Source organism: Babylonia areolata, chromosome 27 (genome assembly GCF_041734735.1).
Source record: "Babylonia areolata isolate BAREFJ2019XMU chromosome 27, ASM4173473v1, whole genome shotgun sequence".
Lineage (NCBI taxonomy): Eukaryota > Metazoa > Mollusca > Gastropoda > Neogastropoda > Buccinidae > Babylonia > Babylonia areolata.
In genome coordinates this window covers 31,086,706-31,114,277 of record NC_134902.1, presented here as the reverse complement: position 1 = coordinate 31,114,277, position 27,572 = coordinate 31,086,706, and the positions used below count along the sequence as shown (strand labels likewise).

Below are 27,572 nucleotides of genomic sequence, written 5' to 3'. Positions count from 1 at the left end.
GACTTAATTTATCACAAGTGAGTCTTGAAGGCCTTGCCTCTCTTGTTGTTATTGGTTTTGTTTTTCTTCTTTTTCTTAACAGACCAGTATTATTATTATTTGTATTATTATTATTATTGATTATCATTGTTCTTTTATTATTATTATCATTGTTGACAAAATGTGCTGTTTATTATGTATTGTTGAACAGGTTTAAGTGAGGTTTTTCGATAGGAATGAGGACATGTTTTTATTTCATTTCATTTTGTTCTTATTTTAGAACATACATTTGTGACAGAGAATACATCAAATTGTTATCAAAGGAGGGTCATGTGCGGACAATGGAACAGTTGTACACACAGTGCAGGTAAAAAGTCAGTAATGCTCTGAACATCAGGCAATTCACTGACAAGTGAAGATGATGATGAATGCTGACCATCGTTTATGCAGACAAGGGGCTTTACCTTTTTAACTGCATAACTACTGTACTTACATGTCTACTGTACTTACACGCTTCAAGAGCAGTAATGATATTGTAGTTCCTTTCACAAGTTTCTCATGTAACACCCTTTTAGAGTGCAAGTTTTACATCTGGACTGGATTGGCATATGATTTTTTTTTTTTTTTTTTTTTTTTTATTACTGCTACCTTTTTCTATATTATAATTATTATTTATTTATTTATTTATTTATGTAAGCTTATCTATTATTTATTCCCCCTTTTTCTTTTTTCTTTTTTTTCTCAAGGCCTGACTAAGCGCGTTGGGTTACGCTGCTGGTCAGGCATCTGCTTGGCAGATGTGGTGTAGCGTATATGGTTTTGTCCGAACGCAGTGACGCCTCCTTGAGCTACTGAAACTGAAACTGAAACCTGTATCCAGTGTTTGCGGAGCCATTTCATAATGAACATTCTTCTTCTCCCTCAGCTGTGTGAAGAGTGACTGGGGCGCCACACACAGGTACTGTCCACCAGATTCCTCCAGGTCTGTCAGGTGTGTGTCAAAGCCTGGGTCTTCTTCTTCTTCTGCGTTCACTCGAATGCACACGAGTGGGCTTTAACGTGTATGACCGTTTTTACCCCGCCATGTAGGCAGCCATACTCCGTTTTCGGGGGTGTGCATGCTGGGTATGTTCTTGTTTCCATAACCCACCGAACGCTGACATGGATTACAGGATCTTTAATGTACGTATTTGATCTTCTGCTTGCATATACACACGAAGGGGGTTCAGGCACTAGCAGGTCTGCACATATGTTGACCTGGGAGATCGTAAAAATCTCCACCCTTTACCCACCAGGCGCCGTCACCGTGATTTGAACCCGGGACCCTCAGATTGACAGTCCAACGCTTTAACCACTCGGCTATTGCGCCCGTCAAAGCCTGGGTCTATGTAAATGGTTTTCCTGTCCATTCTGCAGTGTTGTCAGTCCGTCGTTTTTGGGGTGGGTTTTTTGTTGTTGTTGTTGTTTTTCTGTCAGAAAGTATAATGAATATCAGCAGTCACTGTGTCATGCCAATGTTTGGACTTGGGATTTTGTTATTCCTGTACGCAAAGAGGAAAACAGCATTCCCACCTTTGAACACAAAAATATGGCATACTTTTTCAAATGTAAAAATGTAAGCATAAAATTTTGCATGTTTACTGACTTGTTATACAGTTATAATGAAATATTTATTGCTATGATGATTTTTATTGTGCCATATTTCTTGTAAATAATGACCTGTGAAACACAAAACAACACACAAACAATAAACATGTCTAACATACAAATGATAAACATACAACTGAGAAATTCACTGACTGTGTCCCATTACGCAAACTTGACATGATAATCTATGAAGCACAGGGATAGTGCACCCCAAGTTGGGAGGGAAAGTTTACTCAGAAAATGCAAACATACGTAGATGTTTTCCACCTCTGCAGACTCGACACCTTTTGACTGAACACAGTAGCTGTCTTCCTGACAGATGCTCTGTCAGTGCTGCAAGCCCTTCAGAATAACAAGCTCCCACCCTTGTCAGCAGCACTACAGAAAGTGGCAATAACTAGACGGGTGATCCTCCAATGTAGGCCAGCCTATTGCGGAGTCCCTGGGAATGAACAGGCTGATGGGCTGGCCAAGAAGGGTGCTTGGGGGATCAGCTCAACAACAGCGTCAGCTTCAGTGAGATGAAGTACCTCATCAGGGCACTTTAGGTGCCTACAGCAATCAGGAACGACTGCCACACGTTACCCGAGAGCAGCAAAGTGTCCTGGGCCGGGTTGCATCAGGGGATCTTTGCAGTGCAAAGTTTGCTTAGAGTAAAGAATGTTCCTAAGTATATGGAGTTTACCGTGGAGTTACAAACATTCTTAACGATAAGCAAACTTTGCGCTGTTAAGTTCCCTCATGCAGCCAACCCCTAGTGAGACTTTGCACCAGTCACAACAAACTGAACTAGCGAACAACCATATGTACTGAAAACTCAAGCTGGTGCCATCTCCCACCTGTTCCTGTGGACAGTAAGACCAGACAGCGATGCACATTCTCCAAAACTGCTCCCCACAGGCAAGACAAGATGTGTGGCCTGTCGACACTCCACTCAGACCAAACTTCATGGCAGCCATGAAGAGCCGGAGAAAACAGTGTCCTTCATCACTACAGCTGGACTGATGGTGTAGCTGTGAAGGCCAAAAAGAAGAAGGAAACATAGTGGAAGGGATGCAATCCATCTTGAATTCATTGTGCACCACCTTGGTTTACCTCCCCTGTCTCTTGCAGGTCAATCTGACATTCTAACTAATGTAAAAGTTGAGGACATTCCAGACTGACGTAAAAGTTGAGGACCTGTTGCATACTTCCGTGTTGCTCAGAAACTACTACTCAAAATATAGATAAAAACTAAAGTGCAAGTTCACAACATTGTTGACGATACACGGTTGTCAGCAAGGTATCACTCAGAGTCAAGTCAATGATGAGTGTGTATGGCCATTGTTCTGGTTATCAGTGCATCTGTAACGCTGCATACACATTGAGCTGATAACCCAGCTGGCAGTGCAAAATGATTGAACCAAAAAAATATTATGATTCACAATTTAAGCAGTTTCTTTAAATTACCAAATGCCACTACGACAGTCAGTTATGTCCAACTGTGTCAGAACAGCAGTGGAGACAACTGCTGTACTGACTATCGTGGCTTGAATTTGATTTTAGTGGAGTGTCTTGCCCACGTTAATCCCCACTCTCTTGGCCAAGAGGGCTTGAGGACAGTAGTCAGCATTTGGGATGGTTCTTGAAGGCCAACTAGCCCCCAAGGTTGCAGCACTAGGAGCTAATGCAATCTTGCCTCTTAGTTTCAGAGTCATGGTCTTCACAAAAGACTAAGTTCTAAAACAATTCCATTGCAGTGGAAAACCATTGATCATACAGCTCTCACTTCACTGTTGGCTGAACTGTAAGCTGACATCAATCTGTGATGTGAGCCAAGTAAGAGACAGTTATTCTCCAGAGCTGGGTGGCATGAGTGATTTCAGCAGCTCTAAGTTTGCCTAGTGTTCAGAATTTTCCTAAGTATATCCAATTAGCATAAACTTTGGAAAATTTTCAGTGATAAGCAAATTTAGCGCTGACAAATATGGTCCTGCAACACAGAAGATGGAAAAGGAACAATGGACATGTTTGCTGAAACTAGGAAGGAAAAAAAATCACCAGAGGCCTCAGCAAGGATCATTGAGTGCACTAGTCATCTAACTAGTCAAAATGTGCATCAGTAGCACCCTTAAACCTGTGGCCACTTCTTGACTGCCGGCCAGACTAGAAAATTTGACAGGTTGAATGCATACTGTAAATTGTTTATCTGCGCAGCATCTTGATACATGTATCTAGGTAACTTTTATTAGGACATTGATATTTTTTTCTTCTTTGTATTATTGTTTCTGACTGATTACTGTATTTCCAGTGCTGGTTTAGATGAGAGTGATTGGTGTGGAGTGAGGGGGGAGGAGGGGAGAGAAAAGTGTTTTTCTCATGCCTCCTGTATCTTTCAAAATGAGCAGGGTTTTTTTTTTTACACCAAAGATGTCAGACAACATTTTTTTTCTTTAAAAAAAAAATCCAAAAAAAATCAGCAACTCTGTTTTTGTACATATTCATCAATATGCCTTCGTATGCGTTCATATCCTGAAAACCTGTTTTGTTTGTGCATGTCTTTCTTTTTTGTTGATACTGATACTGACACTGTTTTTGTTTCTAAATTTCATGTGTTTGGCTTTGTTCCTGTCTTTACTATTGTTTCTGTTCTCCTGTGTGTATTTGTTTTGCACATGATGTGGACATTGAAAGATATAAACAGTTTTCACCTTCACAAAATGACATCAGTGCAGATGTTAAGTTAAATGTCAAGTCTTTCATTTTAAGTTGATCAAGTTTTGCTATGTGTATATCTTCTCTGTGTATTTTCTTCATTTTGTATCAAGATTGTCAAGTATTAAAATGCTGTTCTTGTTTTGTTTTGTTTTTTTTTTCTTTTTTTATATAGCATTAATGCGGTACAGGAAAACTACTTCAAGTGTCTGCATCAGCGAGCTTCACATTCAAAGAGAAATGTCTGACAGAAATTCTTTAAAGAAGAAAAAAGAAATTCACAGTTACCTCTTTATCTAATATGCTATGACATATCTCACTGACCTTGACATGTCTTTGTGACCTTGACATTAAACAATTTTTTTAAGAAATGTCACATCTGCATGCTGTTGATATGAAAATGCATTGTTGATGGACATGATGCTTAATTTGTTTTTCACATGTTATTCTATTCAGAAGTATTTATTCTAATGTGGAACATTTCATGACATCTGTTTATGTGAGTGTAAAGTTAAATTCTCTTGAAGTTTGTCTGTATGATGTGTATGTGCAAAACTATTCAGTAGGTTATATTTGATGTGTGTGTGTGTGTGTGTGTGTGTGAGTGTGTGTGTGTGAGTGTGTGTGTGATGTAAGTGTCCCTCGACTGATTACATGATTGCACTTCGACAACAAAAATCTGATACAACTGATAGCTTATGTGATTCTCACCCTATGCCCGAACAGTTTAATGTTATTTTAGTGTATGAGGAACAGTGGAGAGGTGTGATTTTGAACTTACTGCATCATCTACGTGTCCACTATGACCCAGTATTAAAGGAGGCAGGTAGTGAGTTTGGCTTGATGCTGAAGCCTTCTGTCTTTAACAAACGATCCACGGCTCTGCGTACAGACTGGACCCATCTTTATTAACATAGTCCCTGTATAGGTGTGGATGGGAATGAATGTGATCCAATGCACCCTTTAAAAAAAATGTTTGGATGAAGGGTGATTTCCTTGTTGTAGCACACCCCACATTATGAACGAAACAGTCATTTCATTTGATATGTTTATTGACTTGCTTTCAAAATGAACAGGGGAAAAAAATTCACAAAGTACAAATACATATGAACTTATTTTGCCAACAGGCAGCAGAATACATCTTATTCACACATCTTATTTCAGCGAGATAACTCCTACTAGTTTACCCATGGAAGAAAAACTTTTTTTTTTTTTTTACCTTATAGTAGGTAGGTCCGGCCGCTATGTAATGCTATATAATTATGGCTGACGGATCGTATTTTTATCACTTTTCACTTCGCCCTGGCAAGCGCAATACTGCATGCATACACCGAACTGAAAGGTATATAAGAAAATAAAGATGTATCAGAAAATAAAACCACTTTTGTTCGTTACTGTGTTTCATTTTGTGTGTGAGAGGCAGTGTGAATGAAACTGATTGGCCGAAGTGGAGTATCCTACGCTCTTAAAAACGCAGCGCGGGAAAAAAAAAGAAAAAAAAAAGAAAAAAAGTTTGCTGACGTCTGCTTCTGGTCTGAGAGGGTTGGTAACAAAAATAGGTTACGGATATTGCTCCTTACAACCAATCGACTTAAGAAACCTACCAAATAAAAGATAACATTCTCTACTATTACGTGGGCAAAGTTTCTGATTGATATATTTTACTCGATTAAAAAAAACACAAAAAAAACGTGTCTCAAAATTTACCGATTTTTCTTTGCCTTCTACTGCACTTCCAGACACAAGATATATATCTTTTAGTCAAACCCACCACTGAAAAATTCATTCTTTCATCTTTAAAATGCTTTAGGAAATTACCCAAAATCTCTTAAGAAGTAGCGTCCGTTTAACGAAAAAAGTGGAGACCTCGGGTTTTTTTTTTGGTTTTTTTTTTTTTTAAATACATCTATTTTTAGATCTGAGGTTTCAATGCCCGGCTTCGTGAAAGTCTTGTTGCAGAGCTCAACGTAGTTGAGGTCTTGATTCAAATACGGGGGGAAATTTTAGAAGAAAAAAAATGAAACCAACATTACATTACTTATTTTAGTAAGTTTTTGAATGGTAGGTTTCATATTTAGTTAATATCGTCGTTTTCTGTTGTGAAAAAAATGTTCTTTCCGACAATGTAAGGCAGCCAAGAACTCCGTCAAAGTAGCAGACGAATTTTTCAGGAAGAAGTTCAATTGGTCTTGTTCAACTTTTTGATCGCACAACATACTGACTCTATTTTCTAACTTCTGTTTTATTTCACACGCGCGCGCGCGCGTGCGCACACACACACGCACACACACACACACACACACACACACACACACACACCACCACCACCACCACTCACACACACACACATATATATATATATATATATATGTATATGTATGCGTGTGTGTGTATCGAGAGAGAGAGAAGAAAACCTAATCAAAATAACACTACCATGGGTACATCTGATGCTGTAATGCAAGACTGTTGTTTCTTTTCAACTTTTTTATACTTCAGCACTGATACGGAGCATGCATTAGTTCAGCTGGATGTCTGTACTTTAGAACTGGTACGGTTAATAATAATGATTAAACAAGAAAACAATTACATAAAGTGATGCATATGTATTGAATTTGAAACACAAACACACACGCGCGCGCGCGCGCGCACCCATGCACGCACACATGCACACACGGGTGTGTCGCCATACGGCTGACAGAATGACAGACAGACGGGTGATTGATGACAAAGAACACGAGTAAACTGTCAGCACTCTTCACCAGTGGAAACAACCAAAATCCACATGAAGTTATAACATTCATTTAAAAAAAAATATATATATATATATATATATATATATGTGTGTGTATATATATATATATATATATATATAATTGTTACTTATAAACGGGCATAAGGCCAGAACCACTCCCCCCCCCCTCCCCACTCCCTACTGAGAACTGAACATTGGGTTGCTTTTCTTCTCTGATTTTCGTAATATAAGAAATGGAGGCTAAGGGTGTGGGTGGGTGCGTGGGGTTAAAACGGGCATAGGGCCAGAATCACTGCCCCCCCCCCCTCCCCCCACGCTCCCCCTCCCTCATGTGTAATTTGACAGATTTTGGCAAAAGAAGAATTCGAGGCTGAGGGGGGAGGGAGTCGGGGGGGGGGGGGGAGGGGGAGGAGGGGTGTGTGTTAATAAGGGCATAGGTCCTGAATCACAACTCCCCCCCCCCCATCCCCCCGGGAGTGGAGTGGTTATGGATCATTACACCTGTCAGCTGGTGCCGCAATCGAGCTCAATAGTATGGAGGGAAAGAAGGGAGTCTATTGTGGGGCCTCCAACGTCCTATATTTTTGCCACTTTCTGTTTTTTTTCCTCTACTTTGTTTTCTGTTTTTATTTTTTCTTTCGTTTTTTTTTTTCTTTTCTTTTCTTCTCTGACTTTTTTTTTTTTTTTAAGTCTTCTTTCATTTTCTTTCCTTTTACAGCCATTCATGCACAGTTCTTTGTCTGCTTGTCTTTCTATTGATGGGCAACATTTGTCGACTTAAGTGTACGATTTGCTACATGAACTTTGTCAAAGACAAAGTTGGGGTTGTTTTTTAATCAAAAAAGTATTATTCTATTTCATTTTTCATTTATCTATCTCTTTTTTTTCTCTTTTTAAAAAAAAGAAGAAGATTATTTATTCATTCATTCATTTTATTTCATCCTTAGTTACTATTATTATCATTATTATTGTTGTTGTTGTTGCTGTTATTGTTGTTGTTGTTCTTCTTCTTATTATTATTATTGTTATTATTATCATTTCATTTTTATTTTCATTTTCTGTTTTTACTATTATCATTTGATTATCTTACTTTATTTATTCTTTATTTTTTCTTCTTCTTTTTTAAATTCAGTTTCTTCTTCTTCTCCTTTTCTTCTTCGTTTTTCTCACTCGGGCAAGTTTGACGAAACCCCTCAGTTGGGTTACTGTCTGCTGGTCACTGTCAGGCGTCAACTCAGTTTGCAGATGTGGTATGCCGTGTAGCGTTTATGGATTTGTCCGAACACAGTGACGCCTCCTTGAACCAGTACTGATACTGATACTGATGCTGTCTAAGACAAAATAATGTTTGTTGCTTTAATTATCATTTTGTTGTTGTTGTTGTTATCATCATCATTATTATGATCATAGTTATTTGTTATTTATTATTTGTATTTCTTTTTATCACAAAATCTGTGTGAAATTCGGGCTTCTCTCCTCAGGGAGAGCGCGTCGCTACAATCAGATACAGCGCCACCCATTTTCAATCTTGTATTTTTTCCTGCGTGCAGTTTTCAAGATTTGTTTTTCCTATCGAAGTGGATTATTCCCAGTCTTTAGAATTTTGCCAGGGACAACTCTAGTTCATATACGTGCGTTAAATGCATGCTGCACACGGGACCTCGGTTTATCGTCTCATCCGAATGACTAGCGTCCAGACCACCACTCAAGGTCTAGTGGAGGGGGCCGAGAAAATATCGGCGGCTGAGCCGTGATTCGAACCAGCGCGCCGTCAGATTCTCTCGTGTTTCCTAGGCGGCGCGTTACCTCTAGGCCATCACTCCACATTATCAACTGTTATTATCATTATCAACATCATTGATATTATAATTATTATCATCATTAGTCGTTATCATTATCATCATTATGGTCAAGGCTAAGAGAGAGAGAGAGAGAGAGATGTCAGAAATAAAAGATCGTTTGTATGCTTTTTTTTTTTTTTTTTTTTTTGCTTTTTTTTTTTTTTTTTTTTAAACAAATAGTACTGTTTCCCATACCTGTTGTCGCAGTTTATAGCCAAATAACGATTAAATATTTTGCTCAGTGAAAATGTCTACACTCTACTCAGCCTCCAATAAGATGGAGAACCGGCTGCCGCACGCGGCGGCCTGTTTATATTACCACGGCTGCCACCTCTTCCTATTCAGCTTAGTGGGTGCCACACACAAAAATAGATCTAACCCTCTCTGGCCCCGTGCCCTATGCAACAGGGGCCCCCGCGTGTGGCCGGCTGGCAGTGAGGAACTTGGAAGACAGGGAAATTTCTCAAGATGGCCGACTTACATCCCTGCCATGATCCTTCGTAAGTTTATTTGAATAAGTTTTCCGTGTTTCTTTTGACTGTGTTGCTGTTTAAAACAGAACAGGGGATTGGGGTAGGCAGTGACTGTAGCAGTGATTGTGCGGGAGTGGTGCAGAACGAAATACAAACTTTAGAAACAGTGTATCAGACTTCAGTTGATTTAAGTTGTGATGTTGCTGACAACTGTTGATCGAACCCGAAAGAAATTTGTTGTCGTTTTTCTGTTTTATTTATTTGTTTGTTTTGGGGGAGGGGTGCACAAAGGACTCAACGGTTTGTTAAACTTGCGAGACTTCCTAAGTTCCTTTCTTAAGATTGATTCAGAATCTGATGCTTCGGACTTAAAGATATTCTGGCTTGTGCAGCGGAGGAGTATTAGCCTTGAGGTTATGGAAACTGCACAAACTCTTGAAACTGCGTTTCTAGATCCTACTTAGGGACACCGTAGAGAAGGAGAGGATAGGAGGATAAGCAGTTAAAGAACTGTATTCGAAGAATATTGGGGTGCCTTGTTGAGACTTGGGAAATGGGGAGCAATCTCTGAAAGTTATCGAATTACTAATGGACAGTTGTGTCCCTTGAACCACCTGGCCGCAGAGCATTCAAGATGGCAGCCAGAATATGTAAACAAGCATAATTTATACAGTTTTCTTCTTCAAATTGGTAAGTTTCTGACTGTCAGTGAGCTGTTCTTTCTTTTCTAGGCCAGAAGTCATGGTGCAGTATGAAGTGTTATTATATTTCTACCCAGCATTTGGTGTGTATTGCCCAGAATGTCCAAATTCAACTTGGATATGACACTTTCCCAGTCCGTCTCCCCGACACATTAGGGGTACCGGACGTTTTCTGGGCATGCAACAGCATGGATTCATTTTGCAACAAGTAATGACTGCTTTCTTCGTTAAAAGAAATCTTTATCTATGTCTTTAGTGAATTCCCCATTGCGAAGGAAACCTGCGATGCATTCAAAAATGTCCAACAGGAAGTGCTTGACAATCATAACGCTCACACTGTGTGTCAGTCATCTGGACAGAATGTCGACTTGGGCCAATCCCATGCCTTAAGGGTTTCGAAAATAAAATGACTAACACTCCCTCACACTGACATAGTAGCACGCTTTCCAGCATTCGGTTATTTCCTTAGTTTGTAAACAAGTGTGATAGTGATGTGGTGTTTCTGTTACGGAGGGAAAAACCCCCAACAATGACGTGCTTAGTGTTCTGAAAAGTCCCCCAAGCTTTTATTTACAAATGTATATATTTCCTGATCAAGTGATTGTTACTGGTGATGGTAATTGTTGACTGTATGTTGTTGGCATTTCCCACACTTTAACTGGATTCAGTATACTGTTATTTTATTTTTAGTTGTTTTTGTTTTTTGGTGGTTTTTTTGTTTTCTTTTGTTACAGTTTAGTTGAATGTAACAACCTGTTGGCTAGTGCCCATAACTTTAGCTTAAGATCAGGCTGATCAAAGCTTGGGTCTTGAAATTTGTGGTCATACTGGATACTTCCATATACAGTGCTGCATCCATAACTTTTTGTATTTGATAAAGTATATCATGTGGATCCTTATATGTTGTGTTCTGTAGGGGGAAGATAATTGATTTTTTTTTTTCAAAGTAAATTGTATACAGTAGTTGGTACACAGTTTGTGTTCAGAAGATTGATTGACAGCAGTCATTGTGAAAAGTGTGATGGCTGTTGCCAATGGACATGAAGGGAGTTGTTATCAAGTGCCTGTTCCTTTGGAATATTTTCACCAGTTCAACTCTAACAGGTTCAAGCAAGTTATAATAACTAAATAAGTGCTCTCTCTGCTTCAGTCCCACAAAATCTCTCTCTCTCTCTCAATCTCTCTCTCTCTCAGTCTCTGTCTCTGCCTCAGTCTCTCTCTCTCTCTCTCTCTCTCTCTCTCTAGCTCTCTCTGGTAATAGTAATAGTGTTGTTGTTGTTGTTGTTGGGGATGGTGCATATGCAAGTGCCTTCATTTGTATGTGAAGTGTCCGTCTTTTCATTTGTATTTGTTTTTCTGGCGGTGACATTGTTTTGTTCTTTCTATCTTCTTTCTTATTTATTTTATTTATTTACTTACCGGTGGTAGTGGTAATGGTAAAAGTAGTAGTAGTGATAATTGTAGTGGTAGTAATAGCTTCATTGGTGTGTTTTCTTTTTGTTTTTTGTGTTTGTTTTCTGTGTGTGTGTGTGTTTGTTTGTTTTTTTTTGGGGGGGGGGCGGGTGTTGTTTGTTTTTTTCTTTTTCGGGGGGGGGGGGGGTGGGAGGGGGTATCTTTTTTATTTGTTTCTTTTGCTTGTTTGTTTGTTTGCTTGTGGATTTTTCCGGATGAAAAAGAGCATGTCCTTGCTTATTTCACTTCCCTCATTAAAGAAAATTCATTCATTCATTCTCTCTCTCTCTCTCTCTCTCTCTCTCTCTCTCTCTCTCTCTCTCTCTCTCTCTCTTTCTGGAGACTGCTTATTGTTGTTGAATTTCAATGTGCATGATTTCAGTTGACCAAGATTATTCAGTTTTCTGTGTGTGTGTGTGTGTGTTTGTGTGTTTGTGCGTGTACATGCATATGTGCATGCATGCTAAAAGTCATTTGTGTGTTGTCGTGTGTGTGTGTGTGTGTGTGTGTGTGTGTGTGTTGATTTTGTGTGTGTTGTTGTTTGTGTTGTAGGGGATGGGGTGTGGGTTCTTGTTTTCTTTGTAATGTTATGATTCGACAAGACTGACACACCCTGAATTGCAATAAATCTATGTGTATAACTTTACACTTACTCATACTGACAGTTACAGAGGAGTGCAGTGACTTTCCTGCTGACTTGGACTTTTAAACAGACACACTTTTATTAGTTTTAGTGAAAACAAAATATATATAGAGAAAATATGCACATAAGCACACATATACATGGAAAAACACACATACACCCCATCTAGCTGTCTACGATCAGCTTCGGATCCACTCTGTTTGGGTACACCCAGATTCAAACACTCCACTGTCAGCTGCTATTCTTTCTCTGTCTCAGGACCTTTCATTTGGAATCAGCTTCATCTTTCACTTTGTCAGGTCTCCTCACTCAGCTCTTTCAAGTCTGGCCTTAAAACCCACCTCTTTCCAAGATAGCCTCCCTCCCCTGCCTTTTCTTTGTCTGAAGTTTCAAACCCTCTCCAGTTTCTTAAGTTTTGAGTTATGCATGCATGTGAATGACTTGTGTGAAAGTACTTCAGTTTGTCTCAACACAAGATTCAGCACTATATAAATACTTATTATTATTACACACACACACACACACACACACACACACACACACACACACACACACACACACACACACACACACAAATACCCCCTAAGCCCCTTCAGATACCATGGAGCGTCTATAATCAAAAGCTTGTTCTTTTAATCTGCTGCTTAATAATACTACAAATTACAGTGATTGTATCAAAAGTGTTGAATTATGAATAAGTTTATATCACTTAGGGTTCAGCAAAGTAAACACACAGCATGGGTATTGCTGATTTGTGGAGATTTCAGTGGTTCACACACTGGCTGATCTGCGTTGCTCAGCATGTGTGCTTGGCGTATTTGTGTCTCGTTGACTGCCAAACTGAACTAGATTATACCCATCTGCTATCATTTTCTGTCTTAAAGTTAGTAGACATATTTGTGTCGTTTTTCTTGTTTTTTGTTGTTGTTGTTTTTTTAAATAGCATTTCTAGCATGTTTGTATCTGATCTTATTTTGTATTATTAAATGTGCTTGGAGCCACAGGGTAAGTGCTGTATTAATGCTCATATATATATATATATATATATATATTTTTTTTTTTTTTTTTTATTGTTGTTACTATTATTGTTTGGTTTCTGTGAATAGCTTCTTATCTGTCTGTGTGCAGGTGTACAAGACGTTCTGCCAAGACTGCAGAGATGGGGGAAAAGAAAAGCTTCGTCTGTGTCAAATATGTCTTCTTTGGCTTCAACATCTTCATCTGGGTAATATGCCTCTCATTTCTTCTCTCCCGGCAGTTGCTTTCTAACGATTCAGTTGAGATCAGTTAGTTTTCAGACCACACAGGACAGGAATCTTAACCCTTTGAGCCCTGAGTTCCTGAGCAATTTTAACCCTTCTGCCTGAGCTCCTGAGCCAAAATTTGCAAATAATTGGTATGAAACCCTTTGAGCCCTGACCACTGCTTTACCGGTGGCAGAGAAAATGACATAATGCCCAGCCACCGGTTGAGCGGTGCATAAACACTTGAAGCGTGCAGAGTCTCAACCTAGCCCGTCAGGGCAGAAATCAGGGACAAAACGTGCGAGAAAACAACTGTACACAACGCAGCAAGTAATTGATATGCTTGATGATTTATCGGAAGTAGAGTATGACAGTGATTACTCTGATAGTGAGGTGGAATTCAAATCGGATGATTTTGCTACAGATAGTGATGTCGAAAATGAATCTGAGCATGCAGAATCAGTTGATCAAAGGAGGCGTGTCAGGTTGAGACTCTGCACGCTTCGTGGTAGAAATCGATCTTTTTTATCCAAAGCACATGCACAAAACACAGTGAAAAGGCGTGGCAATGTTGGTACTACATTCGCTGACATCAGAATATTATGGTTTTTCTGATTGGCTCTTCAATATAAGTCAACGAATAACAAAACACGACACAAGTGTTTACGCACAGCTCAGCCGATGGCCAGGCATTATGCCACCCCTCCCCACCACCGGTAAAGCGGTGGTCAGGGCTCAAAGGGTTAAGTCACACAACTGCGCTGTGATCCTGATTGGGGAAAGAGAGCTGTGGAATGGATGTGAGAAACTAAGTCTGCTGCAGCCTGACAGAATAATCATCTGTACAGTACAGGCCCACCCTGACAGAATAATCATCTGTACAGTACAGGCCCACCCTGACAGAATAATCATCTGTACAGTACAGGCCCACCCTGACAGAATAATCATCTGTACAGTACAGGCCCACCTTGACAGAATAATCATTTCTACAGTACAGGCGCACTGTGGAGACAGAAAGCATTGCTGCTGTGACTGGCTACATCAGTACATGTGAAAATCCACACACATGTACACATACACATACATGCACATTTTAGAATCCATTGTTGATGTTTGTCCTTAAGTGGCATGCTAAAATATAGAAAGCATGATTGACAAAGCATGCCAAGAACATAAAAAAAAAACCAAAAGAGAGGATGGGGCAGAGAGTGAGGGGTGGATGGGAGGGGTTGGAGGATGGGGGGGGGGGAGAGAAAGAGAGTGGGATAGTGTGTATGTCTCTGCATGTGGTGTGCGTTTCGGTGTAGATGTGTGTGACTGTGTGAGTACACGTTTGTGTATTTGCAATGTGTGGTGTGTACATTGTGTGTATGTGCATGTGCATATGTGGAGTATAACTGTGTGTGTGTGTATGGTGTATATATGTGTGTGTGCTTGAGTTTGTATATTACTATTTTTAAGAAGTGTGTTTGGTGTGTACATATGTGTTATATGTGTGTGTGTGTCGCCCTCTTCCCCCAGTTGCTGGGCTGTGGGGTGCTGTCCCTGGGTCTGTGGCTCCAGGTGAACCGCAGCCCCCACATGGAGGTGCTCACCTCCCACGCCTTCCTCAGTGCCTCCGTGCTCTGCATCACCGCTGGCACCATCGTCCTCTTTGTTGGCTTCATGGGTTGCTGTGGCGCCTTCTACGAGAACCAATGCATGCTGATTGGGGTGAGAATGTTGGAAACGTAATACACTGTTTTTCTCCTCTTTTGTTTTGTCTGCTGGATTGGGGTGAGAACGTTGTAAACGTGTAATGTTTTTCTCCTCCTTTGTTTTCTCTGCTGGATTGGGGTGAGAACGTTGTAAACGTGTAGTTTTTCTCCTCCTTTGTATTTGCTGGATTGGGTTGAGAACGTTGTAAACGTATACTGTTTTTATCCTCTGTTTCGTCTGTTGGATTGGGGTGAGAACGTTGTAAATGTATACTGTTTTTATCCTCTGTTTCGTCTGTTGGATTGGGGTGAGAACGTTGTAAACGTGTACTGTTTTTCTCCTCTGTTTTGTCTGCTGGATTGGGGTGAGAACGTTGTAAACGTGTACTGTTTTTCTCCTCCTTTGTTTTCTCTGCTGGATTGGGGTGAGAACGTTGTAAACGTGTACTGTTTTTCTCCTCTGTTTTGTCTGCTGGATTGGGTTGAGAACGTTGTAAACGTGTACTGTTTTTCTCCTCTGTTTTGTCTGTTGGATTGGGGTGAGAACGTTGTAAACGTGTACTGTTTTTCTCCTCTGTTTCGTCTGTTGGATTGGGGTGAGAACGTTGTAAACGTGTACTGTTTTTCTCCTCTGTTTTGTCTGCTGGATTGGGGTGAGAACGTTGTAAACGTGTACAGTTTTTCTCCTCTTTTTTGTCTGCTGGATTGGGGTGAGAACGTTGTAAACGTGTACTGTTATACGTGTACTGTTTTTCTCTTCCTTTGTTTTCTTTGCTGGCTGGTAACACATACTGTTGTCTCCCTTCACTTTCTCTGCTGTAAATGCATACTGTTGTTCCCCATTTGTTTTGTTTTTGCTGGCTGGTAAATACGTCTCTGCTGGCTGGTAAACACATACTGTTGCCCCCCCCACCCCCACCCCCCTCCCCTTTGTTTTCTATGCTGGATGGTGACACATACTGTTGTCTCCCTTTATTTTCTCTGTTGGCTAGTAACAGAAAGGAAAGACAGGATCGACTCAAAGGTAGAAAAATACGAAGAAATCGAGGGGGCCGAGTCGAAACGAGTACACAGAATGTAAGAACAATATACATGCAAGCCGCATACAACAAAATAAGGCCAAATGAAAACGCTTAATAGCCAAAAAAAGCGTTAGACGAGACAGAGCGAAAACCTGACAAGATGGCGTGGAGAGCCTTGGCCAAAGGAAAGATTCAGCGCTTATAGCTGTTAGAGGCATTTGATTGGCTAAGAGCGGGCCAGACTAAGAGGGGCGTCTTTTCACTGTTAGCCGCGCGAAATTTGGCCAAACAGAGCAAACCATAGGCCTAGTTTGCATCAGTTTGACATGGTACAGTATATGTAAACACCAAACATGGAGTATAATACAAACTCCTCCTTTCCCTCCTTTGTTTTCTCTGTTCGCTGCTGAACACATACTGTTGTTTCTTCCCTTCATTTTCTGTGCCTGGTAAACACATACTGTTGTTCCCCCTTTGTTTTCTCTGCTGGCTGGTAACACGCACAAAGTTTTACAGTCATTAAGAAATACATGTTACTGATTATTTTTCTGGCTTAAATCTTCTGTCAGCCTTCCCACTTAAAAACTGCTTAGTCTGGAGTAATGGAATAATTTTGTTTCTTTGGGTGAACTTGGTTAATATCTGTTTTTGTGATTTTAGACATGGCTTTGACATGTTTTTGACCCATGGAAAACATTTCTGTGCTCACTCTGGCTTAGTGACTTGTCGTCAGTGACTTAGTGACTTGTCACCAGTTTACTTACGCTTTCCAATTACTTGTAATGATGTTTGTCTTGATTTCAGGTGTCATGCTTTAGTCCACCTATTCTTTGGATTGTTTGACATATATGCAAACTCTAAAGCCCTGCTCAAAACAGCATGCTTAGCTTTCTGCTGATTCTGAACATTTTGATTGATTCCTTCTTGCCTGAAATCCCTTGAGACTATTCTTGACAGGATGGCAGTTTTAAGTTTTGGGGTGCTCTTGCTTGAAAGCATGGAAGACTCAACTTGAGGGTGGCATTGAGTTTGGGGTTTAGCAATAAATGACTTGTGCTGTCACAGTTTAGTTTTAAGCTAAACTCTTTCTTTGCTAAGGACTACATATCCAGTCCTATTTTGTGCAAAGCTTCTTTATTTAGAACCACATGTGGTCTTGAGATTTTGGAATTTTTTTTTTACCAGTGATAGAATCACTCTAATGAAACTGTTGAACGCAGTTTCTAGGGAAGTTTCATTTTCAGAAAGGTGTTAGAGCATGTGAATAGATCCTGGTAAGCTATACCCGATCTGCTATAAGCCAGTAAAGATTGAGTGAATTATGTTTCCTGGAGTAAAGCAGGTGGAGAGTGCATGATAAAGTGCTGTCTGTTTCAGTATTTCATCCTGGGGATGCTCATCTTCACATTGGAGATTGGGGCTGGGGTGTTGGGCTTCATGCACAGAGAGGAGGTCAGTACACCTCACATGCTGACGACTACTCACAGAAAATTACAGAGCATGTGTCATTGAGTGTGTGTATCTGTGTGTGTGTATCTGTGTGTTTATCACTGTATGTGCAACAGTGTTACTGTGTCTAGTTTTTGTGTGTGTGTGTGTGTGAGTGTTTGCAGGTGTGTGTTTGTTACTGTGTTTGTGTGTATGTTTATGACAAATTTTCTTCTCGGTATTTTTTATTTTTTTTTATAGATTTTAATCGGAACTTAGATTTTACATTTAAAAAAAAAAAAAATTATCTCAGTTTTTTTTGTTGTTGTTGGTTTGGTTTTTAATGGCATCAAACCTTTCAGTGTCATCTTCACTTTAAGAAAACGTCTTCTTCTCTTTTTTTATATCTGAACTTAGATTTTTTTTAAATTACTATAGCATAAAAAAATTGCACATCTTGTCATCATTTTAATGTTAACAGGCTATGTTGAATGAATGTGTTTGTATATTGTTCATTTTTGTTCTGTCATAGATGTTCAAATTCACTTATGTAGGTAGGTAGATAAATAGATGTATATTATTTATTTGTTTCCACACATACACAATAGGTTGTTATCTCAAATAACTCCTTCAACCATCATTGCATCTTCAAAAGGTCATGAATAGATGAAATACACAAAGACCTGAAAGCTAACATTTACAGAATGATGACAATGATAATATTGATAACAATAACAAATAGTAATATTGATAATGTACTGTTCACCATGAATATCACACAGCCGTACCAGAGGATGAAAAATAATAAAGCCCCAAACTCAACGCAAGATAATCATGAATCCTGCTGGAGGACCTGACAACATGGAATAGTATACAACTGATCAGTCAAGAGAAAGACATGAAACAAGAAGAGCAAAAATAAAAGGTGATGAAACCCACAGGTTGCATGAGAGCAAGTTGACTACTGAGGGGAGGGGGTGGGGGGTTGCTTCATTGGCAGAAGGGAGGTAATGTATCAAGGGAAGTCCAAACCACAGCCAGTTTAAGTCACTCCACATGAGCAGGATAGTAGATTGCCCTGGTCAGGTATCCGATGCCTGCCGAAGTCTGCACCATTATGTACGTAGGATTAAACGTAATTTTAGGAGAAAAACCCCACCCCTGTTTGGAACAGTGTTACAACACTCACAACACTCGCACCTCTCCCATCTCTCTCACATACACATCCACACACACACACACACACACACATACACACACACATGCACACACACACACATGCACGCGCACTCACACACACACACACACACACACATGCACACACACACACACACACACACACATTCTCTCTCTCTCTCTCTCTCTCCTCTCTCCCTCCCTCTCTCCTTCCCCTTCTCTCTCTCCCCCCTCTCTCTTACCCACCCCCCTCTCTCTCTCTCTTACCCCCTCTCACTCTCTCTCTCTGACAACCTGAGTAGGGGGGAATGGGGGAGGGGAGGACAAGAATGAACAGTTTGATTCATGACCACTTGTTGAGAGGCAGTGATGGTAAATCCGTAACGGTGTGTTGTTGTTGTTGTTGACAGCTGCGGTCGATGATAGAGAAGGACCTGTACAGCAGCATCCGGTGGCACTACAAGCCCCTGAGGGTGGGGGAAGAGGAGGGGGTGCAGCAGCAGGCAGACCCCGAGGAGTGGTCCCTGGTCATGGACGCCCTGCAGGTCGAGGTGAGGTCCCACGGAGGTCAGGAGAGGGGAGGGAGTTAGGGGAGAGGGGGGTGGGGTGGGTGGATGTGCAAGTGTGGCTGAAGGTCTGTAATGACTGTCCTGTGTCTTGTCTCGTCTGTTACTGTTACTGTATGAGAAGAGATCTATGCACAGCAGTTGAACTGTCAGTCTGTCTTTGATGTGTGGCAGGTGTGCTTTTGTCTGTGAGATATGACAGGTGTGTTTTGACTGTCTGTGAGATGAAGCAGCTGTACTTTGTGAAGTGTTGCTGCTGTACTTTGTGAGATATGGCTGTTTACTCTGTTAGATATGGTAGCTGTAGTCTGTGAGATACAACTGCTGCGCTTTGTGAGATGTGACAGCTGTGTTTTGTGAGATGTGACAGCTGTGCTTTGTGAGATGTGACAGCTGTGCTTTGTGAGATGTGACAGCTCGACAGCTGTGTTTTGTGAGATATGACAGCTGTGTTTTGTGAGATAAAACAGCTGCGCTCTGTGAGATATGACAGCTGTGTTTTGTGAGATGTGACAGCTGTGTTTTGTGAGATGTGACAGCTGTACTTTGTGAGATGTGACAGCTGTGTTTTGTGAGATGTGACAGCTGTGTTTTGTGAGATGTGACAGCTGTGCTTTGTGAGATGTGACAGCTGTGCTTTATGAGATGTGACAGCTGTGTTTTGTGAGATGTGACAGCTGCGCTTTGTGAGACATGACAGCTGTGCTTTGTGAGATATGACAGCTGTGTTTTGTGAGATGTGACAGCTGTGCTTTGTGAGATGTGACAGCTGCGCTTTGTGAGATATGACAGCTGTGTTTTGTGAGATATGACAGCTGTGCTTTGTGAGATGTGACACCTGTGCTTTGTGAGATGTGACAGCTGTGTTTTGTGAGATGTGACAGCTGTGCTTTGTGAGATGTGACAGCTGTGCTTTGTGAGATGTGACAGCTGTGCTTTGTGAGATGTGACAGCTGTGTTTTGTGAGATATGACAGCTGTGCTTTGTGAGATGTGACAGCTGCGCTTTGTGAGATGTGACAGTTGCGGTCTGTGAGACGGGCAGTTTACTCTGTGAGATATGGTAGCTGTAGTCTGAGATAAAACAGCTGTGCTTTGTGAGATGTGACACCTGTGCTTTGTGAGATGTGACACCTGTGCTTTGTGAGATGTGACAGCTGTGCTTTGTGAGATGTGACAGTTGCGGTCTGTGAGACAGGCAGTTTACTCTGTGAGATATGGTAGCTGTAGTCTGTGAGATAAAACAGCTGTGCTTTGTGAGAGATGACAGCTGTGCTTTGTGAGATGTGACACCTGTGCTTTGTGAGAGATGACAGCTGTGCTTTATGATATATGACAGCTGTGCATAGTGAGATATGGCAGTTTACTCTAATATATGGTAGCTGCAGTCTGTCAGTAAGATATGGCAGCTGTGGTGTTTTTTTTGAGATATGACAGCTGCTGCTTTGTAAGATAAGGCCTTTGACTGTATGCTTGCTGGTAACAAACAGTAACACAAGTGCCACTGTTGAACGTGTATACAGCTGAAGTGTTGCGGAGTTCACAACTACAGCGACTGGTTCCAAATCAGCGCCTGGCCCCAGGAGCGGAGAGTGCCGGACTCTTGCTGCAAACAGCCACAGGAGGGGTGCGGTCGTCTGGAACCACGGTTCTGGTTTGAATGGGTGAGTCAGTCCCGAGTGTCTTTTGCGTTGTGGGCGTGTGTTGATATAACGGTAACGCGTCCACCTAGGAAGCGAGAGAATTTGAGCATCCAGAATCGAATCCCACTCTCGCAAGTATTTTCTCTCCCACCTCTGGACCTTTAGTGGTGGTCTGGATACTAATCATTCGGATGAGACGATAAACTGATGTCCCATGGGTAGCATGCACTTAGAAGCACGCATGAAAGAAACCATGGTAACAAAAGGGATTGTCCCTGGTAAAAATCTAAAGAAAATATCCACTCTGATAGGAAAACAGGTAAACATGCAGACTAGGAATAAAAAGGGAAAAAAAAAAATAGGGTGATGTTGCACTATGGTGGTACACTCTCCCTGGGGAGAACTGTCAGAATTTCACAGAAAAATATGTTGTGGAAAAAAAAACAACCACCTGGATAATACAATACAATACAATACAATGCACTACAATACAGTACAATGCAGTACAATACAGTATTACAATCATTAAGTTGGAACATGAACGTCTTGCAGGTCAAGCCAGTCAGAGGTTGTACCAGCAATCTTTTTTTCCTTTCCAGTTTTGTGTTTGATGTGTAATATAGGGGCTCAGTGAGTATGTGACATGTCCACATATAAGATTGATGGTCTGTATGGTAGACAGCCTTTAACATATCTACATACATGATTGAAGGGTTGCATGACAAACTATAACATGTCTACATGCATGATTGCAGGGTTCTTTGACAAACTATGACATGTCTACATACATGATTGCAGTGTTGCGTGACAAACTATGACATGTCTACATGCATGATTGCAGGGTTGTATGACAAACTATGACATGTCTACATACATGATTGCAGTTTTGTATGACAAACTATCACATGTCTACATGCATGATTGCAGTTTTGTATGACAAACTATCACATGTCTACATGCATGATTGCAGTTTTGTATGACAAACTATCACATGTCTACATGCATGATTGCAGGGTTGTACGACAGACTGTGACATGTCTACATACATGTTTGAGGGGTTGTGTGACAGTGTGTGACATGTCTACATACATGATTGAGAGGTTGTATGACAAACTATGACATGTCTGCATACACAATTGCAGGGTTGTATGTCAGAGATTGACTACTGGTTTGTGAAAAACATGTACATCCTGGGTGTGATGGGAATCACAATAGCTGTTGTTCAGGTGAGTGGATTTTTTTTTTTTTCATGTGTGTTTTAGTTGAAACTTGTTTGAAAAATAAAACTGGAAAAAAAAGAATACTGGTAAAATTACATCAAATGAAAATATACATAATGTCAGACACAATTCCTTAAGCATGGTGGATGACAAGTTGCTTGTCACACAATGATAAAGCATAGCCTTGCACTGAGATGCAAGACACAAAAAATAACCATATTGAAATCATATTTGCAAAATCTATAGAAAACATATCGCTGACTTTAATTTGTATTCATAAACAGGGATTTCTATGGAAACCATCCTGCAACAACAAAATCATTATTAACAAAATATAACCATATTGAAATCATAATTGCAAAATCTATAGAAAACATATCGCTGACTTTAATTTGTATTCATAAACAGGGATTTCAATGGAAACCATCTTGCAACAACAAAGTCATTATTAACAAAATATAACCAAATTGAAATCATAATTGCAAAATCTATAGAAAACATATCGCTGACTTTAATTTGTAGTCATAAACAGGGATTTCTATGGAAACCATCTTGCAACAACAAAGTCATTATTAACAAAGTTTGTCCAAGCTATATACTCCTCAGTTGTATATCTACATTTCAGTTTATTTCTTAAACATTGTAGACCACACACGGTTTTGTTTAACTTGCACTGGTACAAGTATTGTTGTTTATGTTCCAGTTTTATTACTGCATGTCATTCTGTTGTCTTTTGACTGCCCAGCCATGTCAGTGATGTTACTACAATGTTGCTATCTTTCAATCCCCTACACACACACACACACACACACACACACACACCGCACGCATGCACACACACACACGCACACGCACACGCACACTCACACACACACACACCGCACGCATGCACACACACACACACACACACACACACACACACACACACACACACAGAGCTTGAAAATGAATATGTAAAATTTTGGAAACAGAAACATAACAGTTCATCTAAATTAGAATTTTACAAGAATGCTGTGACAAATTATAAAATTGAACCGTATCTAAAGAATACGGCAAATGCACAACACAGGAAAGCACTGACCATGTTACAAATCAGCGCCCATGACTTGCAAATCGAACAGGGAAGGTATAAAAATACACCGAAAGAACAAAGACTGTGTGATACTTGTAACAGTTCAGAAGACGAGATTCACCTATTAATTGTGTAAAGTACAATACTTACAGACACAGATTCCTAATGGATATATGTCATCCAAATGCAAAGCCTAGTGAATTGATCCTTCTAACAGAATTACAGCCAAGGCTGGTGAAATTTGTTCATGAATGTTTCTCTTCTTAATATGCTCATGTTTATATTTCATTGTGTCTTATAAACTTTAAGGTTTGATGACAATAAAAAGTATTCTGTTCTGTTCTATTCTACTCTATTCACACACACACACACACACAGAGGATCAGTCTGTATCAGCCTCAGAACTAGCTGTCCACACAGAGATGTCAGGGTTATGTCCCCGTTGAGAGAGAGTGTGTGTGTATGTGACTGACTTGACTTGACACAACTTTATTTACTGTCATGAAATCCTAAAGGATTAATAGACACAACAAAAGGAATTAAGAAGAAATGGTAATCTAAGACACATGCTGTCAAATACATATTTGGCAAGTGTTTTTTACAATCATCACAGTCGAATAAGTCACTTGGTTTCAGGATATTGTCCCGTATCTTTCAAATGATCTTATGTGATAGTTGATTATTCTAATGTACACTTGTAATTAAACTGTTTTGCAAATAATGAAACAAATTACACGTATCTAGGAAATGGAATCCATCTTCAACAACTTCATACATATTACAAAAACACTCTTCTCTTGGAATGTTTGCAAATCTTCCACATTCAGTATTCAAATCATGTGCGCTTATTCTTAGTTTACAAAGAGCTCATTTGTCAGCAGGATCAATTTTATCAGTTGGGTAATTCTCAGTTCGATAATTGTTTCTTTTAATTTTGATGTAGTCTAATCTGTTGTTTTCTGTTTCCAAAATTGTATACATCTTTTTCTTAGTTGTTGACGGAAAGTAAATTTAAGTTCAGCTGTCACTAAATGTAGACTCTTCATGTACGTTTGTGTGTGTGTCAGTGTGTGTGTGTGTGTGTGTGTATGTGTGTGGAGAGAGAGAGAGACATTCAGAGTGAATAGGTGAAACATGAACAGCAGGTAGGCAAAACAGGATGAAAAGTCATCATGAGGCAAGTGAATCAGGCTTGATCCATGAACTCCACATGTTTTCAAAGTTAATGGTCAGATGTTGGCCACTTCTGGTTCTTTAGTTTTCTGTCCATACAAGAAACCGTGGTGAATGTCTGTTTTTTTCTTGAACACACTGCTAGACATGCAGATGCATAAAACATATTCTCTGAGTTACTTGGCATCTTTTTGCTTTCAGATTCTTGGCATGGTGGCTGCGCTTGTCTTATTCAGCTACATTCGCAACCATAAGTTCTTCATGTGAGCTTGGATGCCTTCTCACACACATGTCAATGTGCTGAGAATTCTTCCTCTTGACCAGAGATCTGAATCACAGACAGGATATTGTGCTCAACAGACACCATAATGGTGTCTTTGACCGTGTGTTCTTGCAGATTCACATCGTATCCCTGTTCAGATTTTTTAAAAGATGTATGTTTTTAACATCTTTGGTTTTACGCAAGAATCTACTCAAGAGACCATAATGTCTTCAGACATAGAGCTTGTGCTGAAGATGATATGATACAGGGTTTGATGTCTAGGAATGTAAATTCCCTGTAATTAAACAAGAAAATTGTCAACCTGGGTGTTGAGCGGTGACCATTGCACAGTTCTGAAACTAAGGGGAGTGAACTCTTTAGGGCAGGGACTTGGTTCAGTCCAGTGGTCAGAACCATCGTCGGTGTCAGAGGCAGGGTGTGCGTGGAGAGTGGTGGTTCTGTGCCACACGTGAGGCCAGAGTGGAGCAGCAGGACAATGAGATCAGCAAGGAACAGGACACAGGCTGTTTGCTGAGTAGGTTGCACTCAGCCCTGAAGCAAGGTGTTCGTAGTGTCAGCTGCTGTGTTGCCCTTTAATAGATGGTGGTCAAAAACAGTATGGTTTTTTTGTTTTTTTTTGTTTGTTTGTTTTTTTTGTAAGCACAGATAGGAGGATTAGGATTGAAACAGAGTTTTAGGATAGCAAGTAAATATCCTGATACACAGCTTATTTTACCAGCCTTGAATCTCAGTGCTGTCGGTCACAGTTTTGACCACTGTGACGTTCTGATTTGCTGGCTTCAGGCGTGTGTACATATTGTATGTACCTGTATATTATCGTCAGTGCATTTTACTGCCGGGACTTAATGTGAATGGTGCCTGTTAGCTTTAGTAATCACAGGACGTACAACATTGTGCTTTGAACTGTCAATCACAGTCATGACAAGGTGGGTTTGCTTGTGTGTGTGTTGTTGTTTTTATTGCCAGTATGATTTTCACTGTGTGCTACATTTTTTTATTGTCTGCAGAATGTAAAACTGACAGTTTTATGTCACAGAAAACATAAATCTTGATATATCATAGCTTATTCCTTTAATGATTGTTAAAAGGTTGATGATCAATTACAAGAGGGAACTACTTGCTGTCATGGTTAGTGGGGTACTGAGAAGACTTAATACATTTTATTTAGAGCTGTAAATCGACTGCAATTGTACATAGACTGTGGGTACCTAATTGGTTAAGTAAAAAAAAAACTAAAACAAACCGCCATGCTCATTCATCGACACAAGAGAATGTGGGAGTTGGAGCCAGCGAATGCCAGATAAAGTAGATGAGGTGTGAGAAAGAAGAGATTTTGATGTAGCACATGCAAACTACTGATTCTACCAAAAATGAGAGCTTCTAATTATTATTTGTAATTAATGTGTTGTGCTTTTGTGGACCAAAAGTTTCCTTCACATGTAAAGATTTCTGGCAGTTGCTTTTTTTTTGTTTTTTTTGTTTTTGTTTTCTTTACATCATTTAGAGAAAAAAAAGAATGCTGTTTGCATTCCTCTGTGTGTGTGTGTGTGTGTGTGTGTGTGTGTGTGATTATTAGTAATTACGTAGTACAGACTGTTAGTCTCTCTCTGTTTCTCTCTCTCTTCCCCTCTCTCTCTGTCTCAGTGTTTGCATGTTTCATTGTGCATCTCTCCCTCTCTCTCTCTCTCTCTCTCTCTCTCTCTCTCTGTCTGTCTGTCTGTGTCTTACTCTGTCTCTCATTATTGTTTCTCACTTTCTTTTCGTTTGTCACTTACACAAGCTGAATTATCCCCCTTGGCAGTACAACTGTGAAATACTAGTAGTGTTTGCCAGTAAATAAAAAAAAGTCAGTCTCTCTCTCTCTCTTTCTCTCTCTCTCTCTCCTTAGCAAAAACAGTAGCTGTTGTTTGGCAGTAAAAATTTCTCCAGTTTTTAATCCGTTTCTCTTTTTTTCCTTCTTTTCTTTTCATAATTGATTTTATCACACTTATTGTAAGATAAGAGAAGTTAAACAAAGGAAAAGAAGTTTAGATGGGAGAGCGAGAAGTGGGAACAAAACATGATATTATGCATGTAAATATGTGTCTGCATGAGAGAGTGCCAAGGTCTAACGGGATACAAGGTGTGATTGCATATGCACACGAGGGTGTGTGAATGAGTGTGATTATGTGAGTGTATGACGGTGTCTCTGTGAGTCTGAAAAATGTTGGTAAAGGCTTGACAAGAAAACCTGAGTTTGCAGGTGTGGTCAGTGTGTTGGATGTTCTGCTGTGGCTTTTGACTGGTCAATTCTGAATGTAGGTAGGTTCTGGTTTTCAACAATGTAATTGAAAATGGCACGTTGTCCATGGAATATTGTTATCACTATAGAGAAATTGTCTTTCTTTCCAGGACAAATGTGAAAGTGATAGTCTTTTTCATTGATTTTGTCCTTTTTCATTGATTTTGTCACTTGATCAAGGAATCATTTCGCTAGCTGAAAAGAAAAAGGAAGAAAAAGTTATATATGCATTTGGTGAACAGTTGGTGGAAATGCTATCTGACATGTATCCAGTTGTGTGTGTGTGTGTGTGTGTGTGTGTGTGTGTGTGTGTGTGTGTGTTGTTCACAGCCACTACCACCAAATGTTAATGTATACCTGTGGGTGGGTGTACATGTGTATGTATGTGGCACTGCACAACTTTACTATCCTTTACTTTTCTGAGTTAGTGGAGACAAGTACATACAAATATGTACATAAACATGTAACAAACTGATTTGTATTTTGGGAGTACATTTTTCAGAAAAAGAAAATCAAAAGAACTGGAAAAAAAAATGAAGGAAACGGTGCAACTGTTTGTAAGAAGTACAGCAATGCCAGGTTTATA

General features: G+C 40.0%; 1 protein-coding gene across 3 annotated transcripts; it reads left to right on the top strand.

Moving 5' to 3' along the window:
• Nucleotides 1-9,295: 9,295 nt before the first annotated feature.
• LOC143301254 (tetraspanin-4-like) lies at nucleotides 9,296-26,531 on the top strand. Of its 3 annotated transcripts, none has more exons than XM_076615398.1 (8): nucleotides 9,296-9,413; nucleotides 13,311-13,407; nucleotides 14,948-15,139; nucleotides 17,523-17,597; nucleotides 19,160-19,300; nucleotides 20,838-20,978; nucleotides 22,100-22,183; nucleotides 24,624-26,531. In XM_076615398.1, exons 1-8 carry the CDS (start codon nucleotides 9,382-9,384, stop codon nucleotides 24,687-24,689), a joined length of 828 nt encoding a protein of 275 aa, XP_076471513.1. In that variant the 5' UTR covers nucleotides 9,296-9,381; the 3' UTR covers nucleotides 24,690-26,531. The 3 variants fall into 3 exon arrangements, with proteins under 3 accessions (XP_076471513.1, XP_076471514.1, XP_076471512.1); XM_076615399.1 differs by lacking the exon at nucleotides 9,296-9,413 and adding an exon at nucleotides 9,987-10,076; XM_076615397.1 differs by lacking the exon at nucleotides 9,296-9,413 and adding an exon at nucleotides 10,764-11,191.
• The last annotated feature ends 1,041 nt before the right edge of the window (nucleotides 26,532-27,572 follow it).

Excerpts from the sequence above, each read along its gene's own strand:
- LOC143301254 (XM_076615397.1), top strand. The coding sequence starts at position 11,109 with ATGGCTGTTGCCAATGGACATGAAGGGAGTTGTTATCAAGTGCCTGTT. Across the intron at positions 15,140-17,522 it reads ACCAATGCATGCTGATTGGG|TATTTCATCCTGGGGATGCT; the intron begins GTGAGAATGTTG and ends TGTCTGTTTCAG. Across the intron at positions 20,979-22,099 it reads CACGGTTCTGGTTTGAATGG|GGTTGTATGTCAGAGATTGA; the intron begins GTGAGTCAGTCC and ends ACACAATTGCAG.